This window comes from Camelina sativa, chromosome 19 (assembly GCF_000633955.1).
Source record: "Camelina sativa cultivar DH55 chromosome 19, Cs, whole genome shotgun sequence".
Classification (NCBI taxonomy): Eukaryota; Viridiplantae; Streptophyta; class Magnoliopsida; order Brassicales; family Brassicaceae; genus Camelina; species Camelina sativa.
In genome coordinates, this window is record NC_025703.1 from 17,484,636 (window position 1) to 17,498,889 (window position 14,254).

The window sequence follows — 14,254 nt, forward strand, 5'->3', positions numbered from 1 at the left end:
ACTCTCGAGGGCAAAAAGGCGTTATGTGCTATTCGATTTCCATCACATTATCCGAAGACAGATCCAGAAAGCAAACCCGATCTCTGACGGGGCTCCGAGAAACTCTGAGGAGATATGATGGGTTTCTCGGAGGAGGAGGTCGGAGAGAGAAGACAAAAAGATGAAGGAAAAAAAAAAAAGGGAGAAGAGGATAATTGGAGAGAGAGAAGGAGAGAAGAATGAATGATCCGTTGGAATCGATGGATTTGAGACTAGCCGCCAAAAACGCAAAGCCAAGCGACCCTGACGACGACGACTTTTTCTTCCCTTCTTCAACGGTTAATACGTATAATTTATTATTTTTTGTATAGGTAACTGTTACGCTTTATGTTAAAAAAAAAACTCTATTTTTCTTTTGAAAGTAATTTCACTGAAATCTGATTTTCATTTAGAATTTCCATAAAACTGCACCTACTTCTTACCAATTTTTTTTTTTTTTAATATACAGTCAGTTATTATAAAATTTCCAAATGTGTGTACATTGAAAAATATGGTCAAAGGTCAATATTTTGAATAATGGTAACGCATTAATTAGTGACGTTGAACCACAAAGTGGTGAAAAGTGTTATTTTATTAATTAAAATTGTAAAAAATGTCATTTTCATTTTTCCTTTTTCAACAATGTCATTTGGTGTTTTTGTACCATAAAATCAAAAGATCATATTATCCTTCAAACTAAAGAAGGAAAGAAATATTTAAAAAAAATTAATCAACTTTTAAGTAACCATTTTGAAACTGACGAAAATAGTGATGATATGACTATTTTTTCTTTAATTAAAACCTAAACACATCTAAAAATAAAAGAGACTAAAGTTGGTGGAGTTCACCAGGTCTACTCGGATAATTCATTAGTTTCAGGCCTGCCCGATAGACAACAAACATGTTAGTTTGATAGACTTAATGTTTTTTTTTAAAAAAATTTGTCCATCAAAAAGTTAATAGACAATATGTCTTGAAAAGAAAAAGCCTACTATGTTCCATCAACAGAGACATATATTCTCTGTGTATCATTGTTGTCCTCCAAGAGTTCACCAATGTTAGGCTGAACGTCTTCGGACCTGTGCTGTGAACAAAACACATGTGAGTTCGATGGACTTAAGGTTTTAAAATGGAAAATTGGATCATTAGGAACTTAATATACAACATAGTTGGATAGACAAAGTAAGTTGTCCAAAAATGAAAAATAGCGTGGACTAAACAAAGATAAAACTGGTCCATAGAGGCATACCTTCAATATGCAGTAACATTGTTGTCATCCGGGATTTCACCAATGTCAATATGAACGTCTTCAAACCTGTGAGATAGACAACAAAACATGTTAGTGTGATGGACTTAATGTTCTAAACAAAAAAGTGGTCACCAGGAACTTAACAGACAACATGGTTGGGTAGACAAAAAACAATCTTATTGTGGTCCAAAATGAAAATGCAATGGACTAGACCAAATATAAGACTGGTCCACAGAGACATACCTTCTCTGTGCAGTAACATTGTTGTCCTCCAGGAGTTTACCAATGTTAGCCTAAACGTTTTTAGAATTGTGTGATAGACAACAAACACATTAGTGTGAAGGTCTTAACGTTATATATATAAAAAAATTGTTCTATCAGGAACTTAATAGACAACATCGTTGGATAGACAAAAAGTAAGCATATTTTGGATCAAAAAGATAAAAACGGGTCCATAGAGATACCTTCTTTGGTCAATCATATTGTTATCCTCTGAGAGTTCTGCAATATCAAACTGCCAATTGCAATAAATTTCATCCGTCAGCGAAAGCGGATCTGGTCCAATATCAAAAGACAAATTTTGTCCGTCAACAAAAACGGATCTAGCAAATTTCTCTTCTTTAATTTCTTCTGGAGAATTTGCAAACAAAGCAAAAGTGGTTTCTTTTTCTTTTCTTGTTTGGTTATTTCTTTTTTAAATTCAATTGTTTTTTTAGGGAAAGTTACTAGATTAACCCAAATTAAGGGAATAATTGCTAGATTAACTCTTAAAATATAAAGGTTAATTGGGTTATTTTTATGTCTAAACTACCCTTTAGTACTTTGTTAGGAAAAAAAAATACCATAATACCCTTATCCAGCGATTGGGGGAGGAAAATTACAAAATATGTGGTAAGTGGTGATAGATTTATTCAACTGTTACAGTTTTTTTTAACGGCAGATTTTCTTTGGCAGATTTATTTTGGTCGACAGACTTATAAAAATCAGTTGTGACAGTTTTTTATTTACGGCTGATTTTTTTCCACACGACAGACTTTTTTTAAACGATACAACAAACTTGTTATTATTTCTATCGGTTTGTTATAATTTGTGGCCGAGTTTTTGTTTTAGTTGTTACAGTTTTTTTTGTTAAACAATATATCTATTGTAACGTGGCATATTTTTTGAGGAAAAAAAATTACTAGTTTGACGTTTATTGATAGCAGATTTACTTTAAGTTACAACATATTTTAATAATTTTACTAATAATCTGCCGATAGGTAGCAGATTTTTTATCAAAATTTAAAATTGCTAGTTTGACCTGCAGTGTGTAGCACATTATGACAGATTTATTTTATGTTCTGGCAGTTTTGTTTTTGTTTTCCAAAAATCTGTCATTTGTTAACAGATTTATTTGAGGAAAATAAAAATTGCTAAAATGACCTTACAAATTTGTTTAATGTTGTGACTGTTTTTTTTGTTTGTTTGACACAGTTTTTTTTGTGATGACAGTTTTTTTTGTGATGACAGTTTTTTTTTTATATAGTGACAGATTATTTTTTTGAACTATATAATGACAGACTTGTTTCATAGTTCCCGATTCATAGTTCCAGATTTTTTTTTGAACTAAACAATGACAGACTTATTATAGGTGTGGCAGACTTTTTATTATAATTTCCATATATGTCACGTAAACATTAAATATTTAGGGTTTTCCATAAGTGGTTTCCTAATTTTTCTCCATCTTTAGCATGACGGCGGCCCTATACTCCATTGAATATCGTTTTTTCCTTTTGGGTTCACAGTCAGTTATTAATTTTTCTCTCATTTTTTGATCTTCTAGACGAGTTTTCTTTTTTTGGTTTGGCATGGATCACGTGATTGTGGTTTGTGGCAAATGGATCTATGATGAAGTCAAGTGGGTGTTCGTTGTTGATAATAAGAGAGGGGGTCGAATTCTAGACTGTAACAAGCAAATGAGTTACAATGATTGTATCCAAATGGTGTATGAAGATTACGGTTTGGATGAGAAAGGTTATGATATTGGGTTGAGCTACAAGATTTCGAAGGTGTTATTACAGAAGTTACCGAGCGATACACCACTAGTATTTATCACCAATACTCGACGGTTTCATGGTTTACTAAAGCAATTGAAGAGCGACACACTTTGACTTTGTGTTGAAATGACGGCTAAAGTTAGGAGTGGATCGAGTAAAAGAGTCAGAGATGATAATTTTTTTGGTTGAAGGAGATACTGAATTGGCTGACGGAGACATTAGTAAAGAAGATTCAGAAATGAGATTTGATTATTGTGATGATTCTGATGGAACAGATTCTGATGATGAAAATTTTAGCTTGTATGGAGTTGCACCAGAAGAAGAAGAAAAACCTACTGCTATTTCACCAAATAAGAAGACAAGTTCAGGTACATTCATTGAAGAACAAAAGGAAGATGATAATTATGAAAAGTTAGAGTTATCTTCTCTTAATTTGGTTGTTGGTCAATGTTATGAAACAAAGGAGCATTTGGAGACATGATTGCAAATACTAACCGTAGTAGAGAAGTTTGATTACTTTAAATATAAATCGACACCAAAGTTGCTAATTGTCAAGTGATGGGTAAAAGGATGTAAGTGGAGGGTGAGAGCTACAACATTAAAAGACTATCCAAAGTCTCATGTGTGTGTGTTTATTTCACAACATACATGTTCAGTGACAGAGTGTTCTTCACGTACCCGACAAGCAACTCATGAGATTCTTGGAGCGCTGTACAAGGATTTCGTTGGTGGAGTTGGGCCCAAGGTATTGCCAATGCATGTCTGAGAAGCGTTAAATAAACACTTTCAGATCAAGGTACATTGCTTGGTTTCTTTAATATTTTTAACACAATTTTAGCTTCTATAACGTTATCTTGATCATTATGTGTTTTACAGATGGAATATTGGAAGGTGTATCGGACATGCTCGTCAATTGGTCAGGGGTAGTCCAGAGAGTGGTTATATGCAGCTAAATACTTACTTGTACATGTTAAAGAGGGCAAATCCAGGAACATATACGCAGCTTGAACTTGATGATGCTGATAGATTTAAGTACTTGTTTCTAGCATTTGGTGCAAGCTTGAATGGATTTCCTTTCATGAGGAAAGTGTTGGTTGTTGATGGTACTTTTTTACAAGGAAAATACAAAGGGACACTTCTGACGGCCACAACTCAAGATGACAATTTTCAGATATTTCCAATAGCATTTGCTGTGGTTGATACAGAAAATGATGAATCATGGGACTGGTTTTTCAAGCAATTCTGGTGTGTGATACCAGATGACGAAGGTCTAGCCATAATCTGATAGGCACACATCTATTGGAAAAGCAATTAAGGAGGTTTATCGGAAGTCTAGCAGGGGAATATGTACATACCATTTGTACAAAAATATATTGGTTCGATTTAAAGGTCGGGAAGCATTTGGTTTGGTTAAGAAGGCGGTGAATGCTTACAGAGTAGTCGATTTTCAAACCATTTTTGATCAAATTGAAGCTTTGAATCCTGCACTTCATAATTACCTTGTCCAAGCTGATGTGCGACTCTGGACACGTGCACATTTCCCTGGTGATAGGGATAACTTGCTTACTAGTAACATTGCAGAATCAATGAATAAGGTGATGTCACACGCTAAAAGTTATCCTATAGTGGAACTGTTAGAAATAATTAGGTCCATGATGACTAGATGGTTTTCAGATCGAAGGAATGATGCATTAAAAATGACTACATCTCTAACTCGTGATGTAGAGAAAGTTCTACATGTATATTTCTCTTCTTATTGTCGTATATATTTTCTAATCATAACTTGTTGTTAAACTAATAATGATTTTATGTTGTTTTATAGAGTCGTGTAGAGTATGCTAAGCTACTTACTGTGCAAGATATAGATGCTAATCAAGTACAAGTTACAAGTGGATCATCTCTCCATGTTGTAAATTTGAAATATAGAAGGTGTACATGTCGCAGGGTTGACTTGGAGAAGTTGCCTTGTGCCCACGCGATTGCGGCTTGTGAAAAGAGGAAAATATCTCGAATAAGGATGTGTCATCCTTATTTCCGTAGAAGCTACTTGTGTGATTCCTATCCAACTGCCATCATGCCAAGAGATTTTGGTACACGAGTTCCTGAACAAGTTGTGAGCAAGGTTGCTTTACCACCGATACCTAAAAACAAACCTGGAAGGCCAACGAATTCAAGAATGAAGTCTGCTTTGGAGATTGCTATGAAAAGGAAAAAGCCAAGAAAACAATACACTTGTGGTAATTTCAATCAAGTAGGACATTATCGAAAGACATGTAATAACTAGAGTTTCAGTTTCAGTTTCAGTTCAGTTTTTGTTTTTGTTTTTGTTTTGCCCTTTGAAGGCAATACACTTTTGGTAATTGTTAAACTATCTTGATTTTGTTTTAAATTCAACTGGCATATTGTTTAGAGGAAAACATTGTTTACATTGCATAATCGTTAGATAGGATACCAAAAAAAAAAAAAAAACATGTACACCCATAAGTGTATCGGACACTACTACATGCTCGTTAGGAAAAAAAAAAAGAGACAGGTACACCCATAATCGGTAAACTACTCAAGAGTGAAATGAACCAAAAAAACAAAGACACGTTCACCACAAAAAAAATGTAAACCCAAAAACAAACTATCCCTCACTCATCAATGAAGTGAGGGATTCATCAATGAGGTGAGGTATTACAAAATCTTTAGGTTGAGACAAATTGTTAGACATATGATGGCCAAGACCCTCACCAACTTCATCAAATATTTCACATGCAAGTTTTATCCGAATCGTCGGGATCCTATCGCAGATCCCATCAAATTTTATCCCAAAGGCCAAGCACTCAATGTACTTTAGAGCAAACACACCACAATCACATGGATCTTCATTCAATGGCAAACCTTGTGTCACTCGTTTCACCTCTAGCATGGCATAGCTCTTCTTGCGAACCTGTGGAGGAATTGCTTGGCTTAACAATGCAGGGATCATTCGCCTAAGTGCAATGCATTCTTTCACCAAATCAGAATCTTTCACCAAGGATGGAATGCTATCATACACGTATATGGTTCTAGCTGGCAAGTCAATATCCAGAGCCACCAATGATTTTGGTTGACAAAAAGGCAAGAATATAAATGATCCACATGAATGTGCCACTTCTTGTTTGTCTGCGAGTCAACAGGAGCTCTACCATTGAAGTGTTCCAAGTACATGTCTCTGAACAAGAAATTTCTTCGTGAAAGTGCAAACTGGTCGTAATATTTCAATAGTGATGAGAGCATATCTTGATCCAAGAAGGCTATGCGAGAGTTAGGGTACTGAGAAGGATCACGAATGAACCTGTTGTGGAACATAGTCATGGCAGCGCCCATGTGCTACATTACAAGCAAATCCGCATTAGAAATTGACCAATAACATCACCACAAAAAATGCCAATAAAAGCCAATATATATTCACTTACAAAGTCTTTCAATCATCCATAATTAAAACTAGGCCAGTCCAATCTTGGTGCCATAATCTGCCAATAAAATCTAACATCTGCATTCCCAGTTTGCAAAGGTACCTCCCTATAAACATGTTTAAATAATAAGGCTAATGTGTACTAATAGGAAATAAAAAGCATAATGTAAGTATCATAAGGATAATACTTACTGATCAAGCTTCAGGAAATCCATAAGTTTCTGTAACTTAGCATCTTCAGCTGGCTTAAGATGATCATAAGACACATTGGAAGGGATTATTCGTTTCACAATAGAGTTACCAACATATGGATACTTTTGAGATTTCGCCAACTGCGGAACTCGTTTTGCTTTTGTCGTATCTCCATCCAAATTTTTTAACGCCTCTCCAAGTCGTGTCAATGTTGCATCAAGTTTTTTACTAACCAACTGTTGTTGAGGGTCATCCCACATATCTTCTGAACTAGAAGCCATTTCTGTATCAAGAGCAACAACTTTGTCAGTAATATCTTCAAGTTCATCACCATCAGCAGCTGGCCTCTTTCCCTTCTCTTTTTCACCCTTTTCAGCAGCTGGCCATGCATTCTTGCGACCAAGTTTCTTTAAAACATCACCCACAAAGTTTTTCTGATGATCTTGAGTAAAATAAGTCTGCTCACATAGAGGAAGATCAGCAGATATTTCTGTTTTTGACTTCTTCTATTTATTACTCACAGTGTAAACCTTCTTCACCACTCGAGGGACTGGAAATTCATCTTTCGATGTCTCTTTCATCTCTACCATCCAAGACTGCAAAATTTGAATAAGTTTTGAAAATCATATTACAATATTGAAAAAAATATTAATCAAATGAAAATTAAATACCAAAATAAAACTTACTAGTTGATGACTATGAGCCTCATCCTCTTCATTGTTGTTTGAAGTCAAATCAATTGGGACATTAGTGGGTTTTGTTTCTTTCATTCCTTTCAAATCTACCTCCACCATTTTAATCCCATCACTAAGCTTCTCATCTAACACACCCATTCTCTTCTCAACAAAAGATTCAAATTTACCTTCTAATGCATCCATCCTACTGATTAAATTCTTGCCCAAGTCGGTAATTGACCCATTCATTTTTTCTATCATCTTCCAATATCCAACAAGCTTTTTCTCTCATCTTCAACATCCTGCAATGATTTATTTGTTACTATATGTATGTAGTTTATAACTTATCAAACTAAGATGAATGCTAATGAATAAATAAGTAACCTCCATGTGTTTCTTTCCTTTATTTTCCTTCTTGTTTTCATCTTTTTCTCCTTCTTCATCAATTGAGTAACCAACTTTCATTTTTAATTTCTTATCACAGCTTCGAATCTCGCCATTCACATTTTCCTTAGCTTTCCTTTTTTTCTTCCCATGGTCACTGTTTTGTCAACTTTCCAAACATCTGAAGGTAAACAATGATGGACAAGATCAGTAATCAGGTTGTCTAGCGCTGGATCCTTCTCCACGTCGTCACTCCATTTAGGATACATATTTTCCTCCAACGGTTGAACCATGTGCTTTACACGCACCTACATACATCATAGAACACTAAAATATTAGTGTTCCTAGTCACAACGAAAAACAGAACAGAGAAAAATTATAAAACAAATGGTGTAGTAATTAATCTCAAAAACTAACATGTCCATGTTTAGCCATCTCATTCTTTATGAATTCATCAATCTTGATACCTTTCCGGCTTGAGTGCCAATCAAGAAGTGGAATGCCAGTACTCGTAGACCTTCTCAGCCCATATAGTTCTCCATTGCCAGAAACACTTTCATACAACCAAATCAACAAAGCATGCACACATCCTTGAACCGTGTAAGAGTCTTTATCTAAGTCAACAATCTTCACTGAATTAACTAGGCAAGTAAAAGCCACTCGACCCCAAGGATGTTTTTCAAAACCAACTGGATCAAAAACCCTTTTAGCACTGGAAAGAGGGATCCTAGAACCATGATGTATGCCATGTACTGCAACAGATAATAACATCAGCCTACCAACCATCATCCTTTTCGGTTCAGACCATGTCTTACTAAAATCCATAACCTTCTCTAACTCAGTATACTTTGGACCGTCTGAAGTTGTTGCAATCTTCATTTCGCTCCAAAATACATGATGATCAACATCTACGTTCTCCGACGGCTCAATTGGATCACAGTTTAATCCCGAAATTTCAGCAAACTCATTTGAGGAAAATCTGATAGGTCTACCATCAATCAACGACCATACCTCATGAGAATTGTTGACTGCTAGCTGATGTGTAAGGATATAATGAACTTTTTTCGGTAGACCATGTGTATCCTACTTCAGCTAACTCCAAGAGATGATTTCTTCAATTTATCCCACACATCCAAGCCTAAACCCTCTTTCATTATCCCAATCTTTGACAAAAAGCAATTGTGGTTCATGCTCCTGTTTTGAAAGAGAGATCTTCCTTCTTCATAGAGGCGTGGAGGATATTTGGAGACTGTACTCGAAGACGTCATACCTAAAGATTTTGAAATTTAAATCATGAGTCAACAAATATAATGATAGGATCAGCTTCAAACACATTTAAAACCCATCACAAACAATACATCTGTAAAATATTACACTAATCCAAGAAAACAATCTAAATATTTTAGCCATCTGAAGAACAAACATATCTGATTCTCAAATAAGAGAATGAAAAAAAAAACTGTCACTTAGGTAAAACAATGAAATAAATCTGTAGCTATAACAATCAATTTTCAAATCATTCACTGTCGAATTGGGGGCAAATTAATTTATCTAAACAAAGCCCATCAAATTAGACAAACTTCTTACCAGAAAAATGAAAATTGAAGCCACCGAAAATTGAACCCACTAAAAATTGAAGCCACCGATTATTTTGAGGAGCACCGAAGCAATTGAGGAGCAAAATCTGCAAGAAAATGGGATAATTCAACTAATCGTTATCTAATAAATCAACAAGACAAAAATCCACCACCACCCAAATCTAAATTGAACAGAAATAGCATGCAACACAAGATACCTACCGAATCAGACGAACAACAAACTCGGTTTTGGTTCTCTATGAATCATCGAATTAGGTTTTTGGTGAAATCGAGAGAGGATTTTGCGAGTTCAACAAAATAGAGCAGCGGCGGCGATTAGGGTTCTTATTCTCCAAAGAAGGAAATTAGTTGCGATTAATCTTGTTGTTCGCCAGCGAATTTAAAGAATCAAAGATAAAAGAGAAAGAACCCAAAAAAATGTTCCAGAAAAACGAAGAAGTGTTTGAATTATGTTTTGATGGAGTATGATTTTTTTTTTTTTGTATCGTAGTCAATATATTTTTTTAAATATTAATTTCTGCAAACAAAATAATAATTTAGGTTTTTCAGTCTTTTTACTTAAATGGGGGTCATTCTAGTTCTAATTGTAGTTTGGGAGTTAATCTAGTTATTATACCTCATATTTGTGTCAAGGATAATTTTCACTTTTTTTTTTAGTCGAAGAAATTAAATACAAACTGTTTGGGAGCGTACTACACTCCTAGTATTTTTCAACAAAATTGAAGCAACACAATTAGGAATCCATTCTAAAGAATGAAAACCTAAATATAAACAACAAATATTGTTTGTTATTCTGGCGGCTAGACATAGCTTTCCAATATACGTAAAAGATATAGACTTTTCAGTTTTTTGATATGAAATCATGTCATAATTGTATCAAGAAAAACACCCGGTGAAGGATACTAATTTTTGTCATAAGAAATCTTATCCACCACCGTTTTCAAATCCACCTCCAACTCTAACTGTATTACCCATTTCATTCAGACTATATATAGGCCACAAAAGACACCCCATAGTTCTGCATTTCATGTCGAGCGTATCCCTATGGTTAGCACAAAACCTACTCGTCAAACCCTAGAAGCATCCCGCAGCACACCCCCAATCATAGCCATTCCCAGGTTCCAATGTGATGCCTCATCCGTGTTATGTTTCATCCACCCCTACCCTGAGAGACTTCATATACCATCCCTTCCACTCGCACGAGGTTCACCCTTGAACCTCGTTGCACCAAGTTAGCATCTAGTACTTCTTTGGTTAGATCTTTAATAAATTGTACTCTATCTCGACGTTTCTCCTTCGTACCAAAAACTTTACCTGACCTCCACTTCCAACCCCACCAAAACGTCATTCCAAATAGGGTAGGCCAAGAACATGACGCTGAACTCCTTTCCCCACCCAAATTCCCATACTTCCATTAGAGTAAGGAGGTGTTAAAAAATTGATGCTTTTGCCTTGTCGGAATAATACGCTGCCATAGGCCAGCCATAGTCAGACAATCTCTCAAAATATGTGAAACACACCTGTTTTTTTTTTTTTTTTTTTAATTAGTTAACTAGTATACTCATAAATATTATTAATTTTCCCAATTAAAATCATGCCAAAACCAACACAAACTAACTACAAAAAATCCAAATTCAATTTATTAAACATAAATAATCCAAATTTCAACAACAACAACAATTTCAACAAATCTCGAAAAGAAAGCTGGAAACATAAACCAACAAAAAGGAAGCGATCGAGACCCTAAGATCATCTTGATCTCCTCACTAAGATTCCATAGTCAGAAATCACACATTTTCATTTCTTTCAACATAAAAGAGATGTGTAAATATTTTGGCAATTACTTAGTGAGGCGATCCTTCCATCTATGGGCTATACACACAAGAAAAATTAAAAACACAACAATAATCAAACAAAAAAACCAAACCATGAGTTATCAGGAAAAACCTACACAATCACTGGCTGATAGTATCGACCGACACCTATCTTTGCTTTCGTGCTGGTGTCGACTGATATCTTCACCTGGTGTCATTTCACACTAACACTTCCCCCTTCTTGAAAACGAGATGGTGTCGATTAAACTGCAACACAATCCACTTTTGCTCCTCTCTCCCTCGACAATAGCTCCTCCACCACCTCGTTCTCTCCACGAACAAGCACACACAAGCACATTCACAAAACCAAAACAAGCCACCAACACAAAGGAATCATTCCATACATAAAAACACCAAAACAAACAATCTTAATTACATGGTCACACACTCAGCCCAAAACAAGAACGATCTTTGGACAAGAAAATAGCAACACTTGTCAATGATGGCTTCCTCCTCACGCAACAGCTTGATCTCCTCTCTTTCATACACCAAAAACCTAGCTCTTCTCCCCCATTTTCTTTCATGAAAAAGCTAAGCTCGTATACTTTCTCTCTCACTTGATCTCACAAAGCCCAATTCTCGTTCTCTCTTCTCTACGGGATGGACGGAGGCAAGTGGGTAGAAAAGAGAAGAGGCATCGAGTTTTATAGAGCGGAGCCCATGGTTTTCACATCATAGAACTCACTGTTCACAATTCACACGATACTACTCCACTATCACATGCAAAGTCTTTCAAGTTTTGGGTATCCCATACCACTCTGATCTCAGGCCAATACAAGGAAACATGGATTTTTGAACTACATTTAGTGACTATATATTTAGCACCAAAGATTACATAACTGATTTTCTCCTCTAAGATCCCTCTTCTAACTCTATACTTTATCACTACCTCTTACCAAACTATTCAGAGCTTGCCAATCCCCCCCAAGCACTTCATATCCTCTTAAGCTCTGTCGTTTCCTCTTCCTGAGCTCTTTCGCCTTCTAGCACCTCGGGTGACACATGTCGCCCTTTATCTATAATGGGATTCGACAGAGGATTAGGCTTGCTTAGGCATGACGAAGGTTATGGTTATTACAGTTACGGTTTATTAACCAATGTTTATAGTTATTTGATAATATAATACGGTTGATATTATTTGATTATATGATATGGTTGATATTATTTACTTTTAACTGATATGTTCTTTTGGTGTGCTCATAAATCTATATCATATAGTCATATTAAATACATAATTATTAGTATATTTTCTTATTTTTTTTAAAACAGTTATAGTTAAAAAAAATTACGGCTTAACTATGCGGTTAACCAACAGTTTTGATACAGTAACGGTTAATTAACAGGTTATAAATCATGGTTTTTATGGTTTTAATGGTTTTTAACCATGATATAAGTGTGCTTTTGGAGTCTTTTGAGTTGTTTTCTAGGTTTTTTTTTGAGTCTTTATAGGATTAGGTACTCATTGGCACGGATGGAATATAATGGAGCTAAATAGGAAGATTTGGATCATAATCAAGCATTGAGGCTGAGCTACGAAGTTGGGAGACGAATTCAGGAGTATGCATCGACCAATGCAATCACAACATCTATCGATGCATCTTTCACAATCCTAGGCGGAAGTTTTTCCCACGAGTTTTAGAAGATTTACAAAAATTGCCTAAGCTTTCCATATTTGAAATTAAGGCCTCATTCATGTAAACTAGTATATATAGGATTTTTTATGGTCATTGTTTAGACCTAAGTTTTATTTTTCTGCCACCTTTTTGAGAGAGAGACCCTGAGAGCTTTTTGAGAGAGACAAGCCAAGAACTCAACTCTGTTGAGAGAAGCTTTCTATACTCTTTGTTTTTCTCTTTTGAATTATTATATGATATCTATTTTATTCATGGTTTTTGTTTCATTGATCATGTTTGAGTAGATCTCTAGTTAGGTTCAGGGTTTTCATAGGGTTTTTATGATTTATTAGATTTGTTGATTTATTAGGATTCTTTATCTTCTGTGATCTTCATCTTTGTTTGTTCTTCATATTAATTCTTGATTGATCACCTAGAATTAATAACGTAGGAAAATAAATTGATATGAGAATGTAATTGATTTTCCTGATTAAACCATTGATGAGCAAAATTACTTCTTGCAAAGTGATTTGATTTACTAATTTTGTGAACAATCTAACCTCGTTTTTAAAGCTGATTTTTAACCTTGAATTTTATAAAGAGATTTGGATTTTCGGGTTTTAAATTTCGATAATATTTGCAGTGAGAACTGATTTATTTTACAATTGTTTTTAGAGTTCTAGATCTGATTTTAATTAATTGAATCCTAATTTATTGATTGATTTAATATTTCATAAATTCCTGAGTATTTTCCTAGACCTAGCGTTTTTAATTTTTGAATTTACAACACTTTATAATTCTGTTTTTGCATTGTTTTTAAATTAATATTTTGATTTAGCATAATTAAAAGATTAATATGTCTATTGTGTGATCTAGAGTCTCTGTGGATTCGACCCCTAGAGTATTACAACTGCAAGACACTAACTAGGGTATTATAATTTGAGCATATCAAATTTTTGCGCCATTGTCGGGGACTCTTTTGATTCATTATTAGATTAAAGTCTTTGGTTTTGTCTAAATTTTTATTTTTCTTATTATACTCACACGCTTTTGTTTCTTTTCTCTTGTGTGTTTCAGGTATATGCCTTCTAAGCCTAACACTAGGAAAAATCAAACAGGTCCTACCTTGAATCTCACAAACCAAGAGTTGGGCAAACTAGAGCGTGAAAACAGGAAA

General features: G+C 34.9%; 1 protein-coding gene across 1 annotated transcript; it reads right to left on the minus strand.

Moving 5' to 3' along the window:
* Window positions 8,109–8,871, minus strand: LOC104767924. Its single transcript, XM_019240926.1, has 2 exons — window positions 8,410–8,871; window positions 8,109–8,300 (listed from the first exon to the last, which is right to left on the minus strand). The coding sequence occupies exons 1-2, from the start codon at window positions 8,869–8,871 to the stop codon at window positions 8,109–8,111; spliced, it is 654 nt and encodes a 217-aa protein (XP_019096471.1).

Excerpts from the sequence above, each read along its gene's own strand:
- LOC104767924 (XM_019240926.1), bottom strand. The coding sequence starts at position 8,871 with ATGAAGATTGCAACAACTTCAGACGGTCCAAAGTATACTGAGTTAGAG. Across the intron at positions 8,301-8,409 it reads AGATGGCTAAACATGGACAT|GTGCGTGTAAAGCACATGGT; the intron begins GTTAGTTTTTGA and ends TGATGTATGTAG.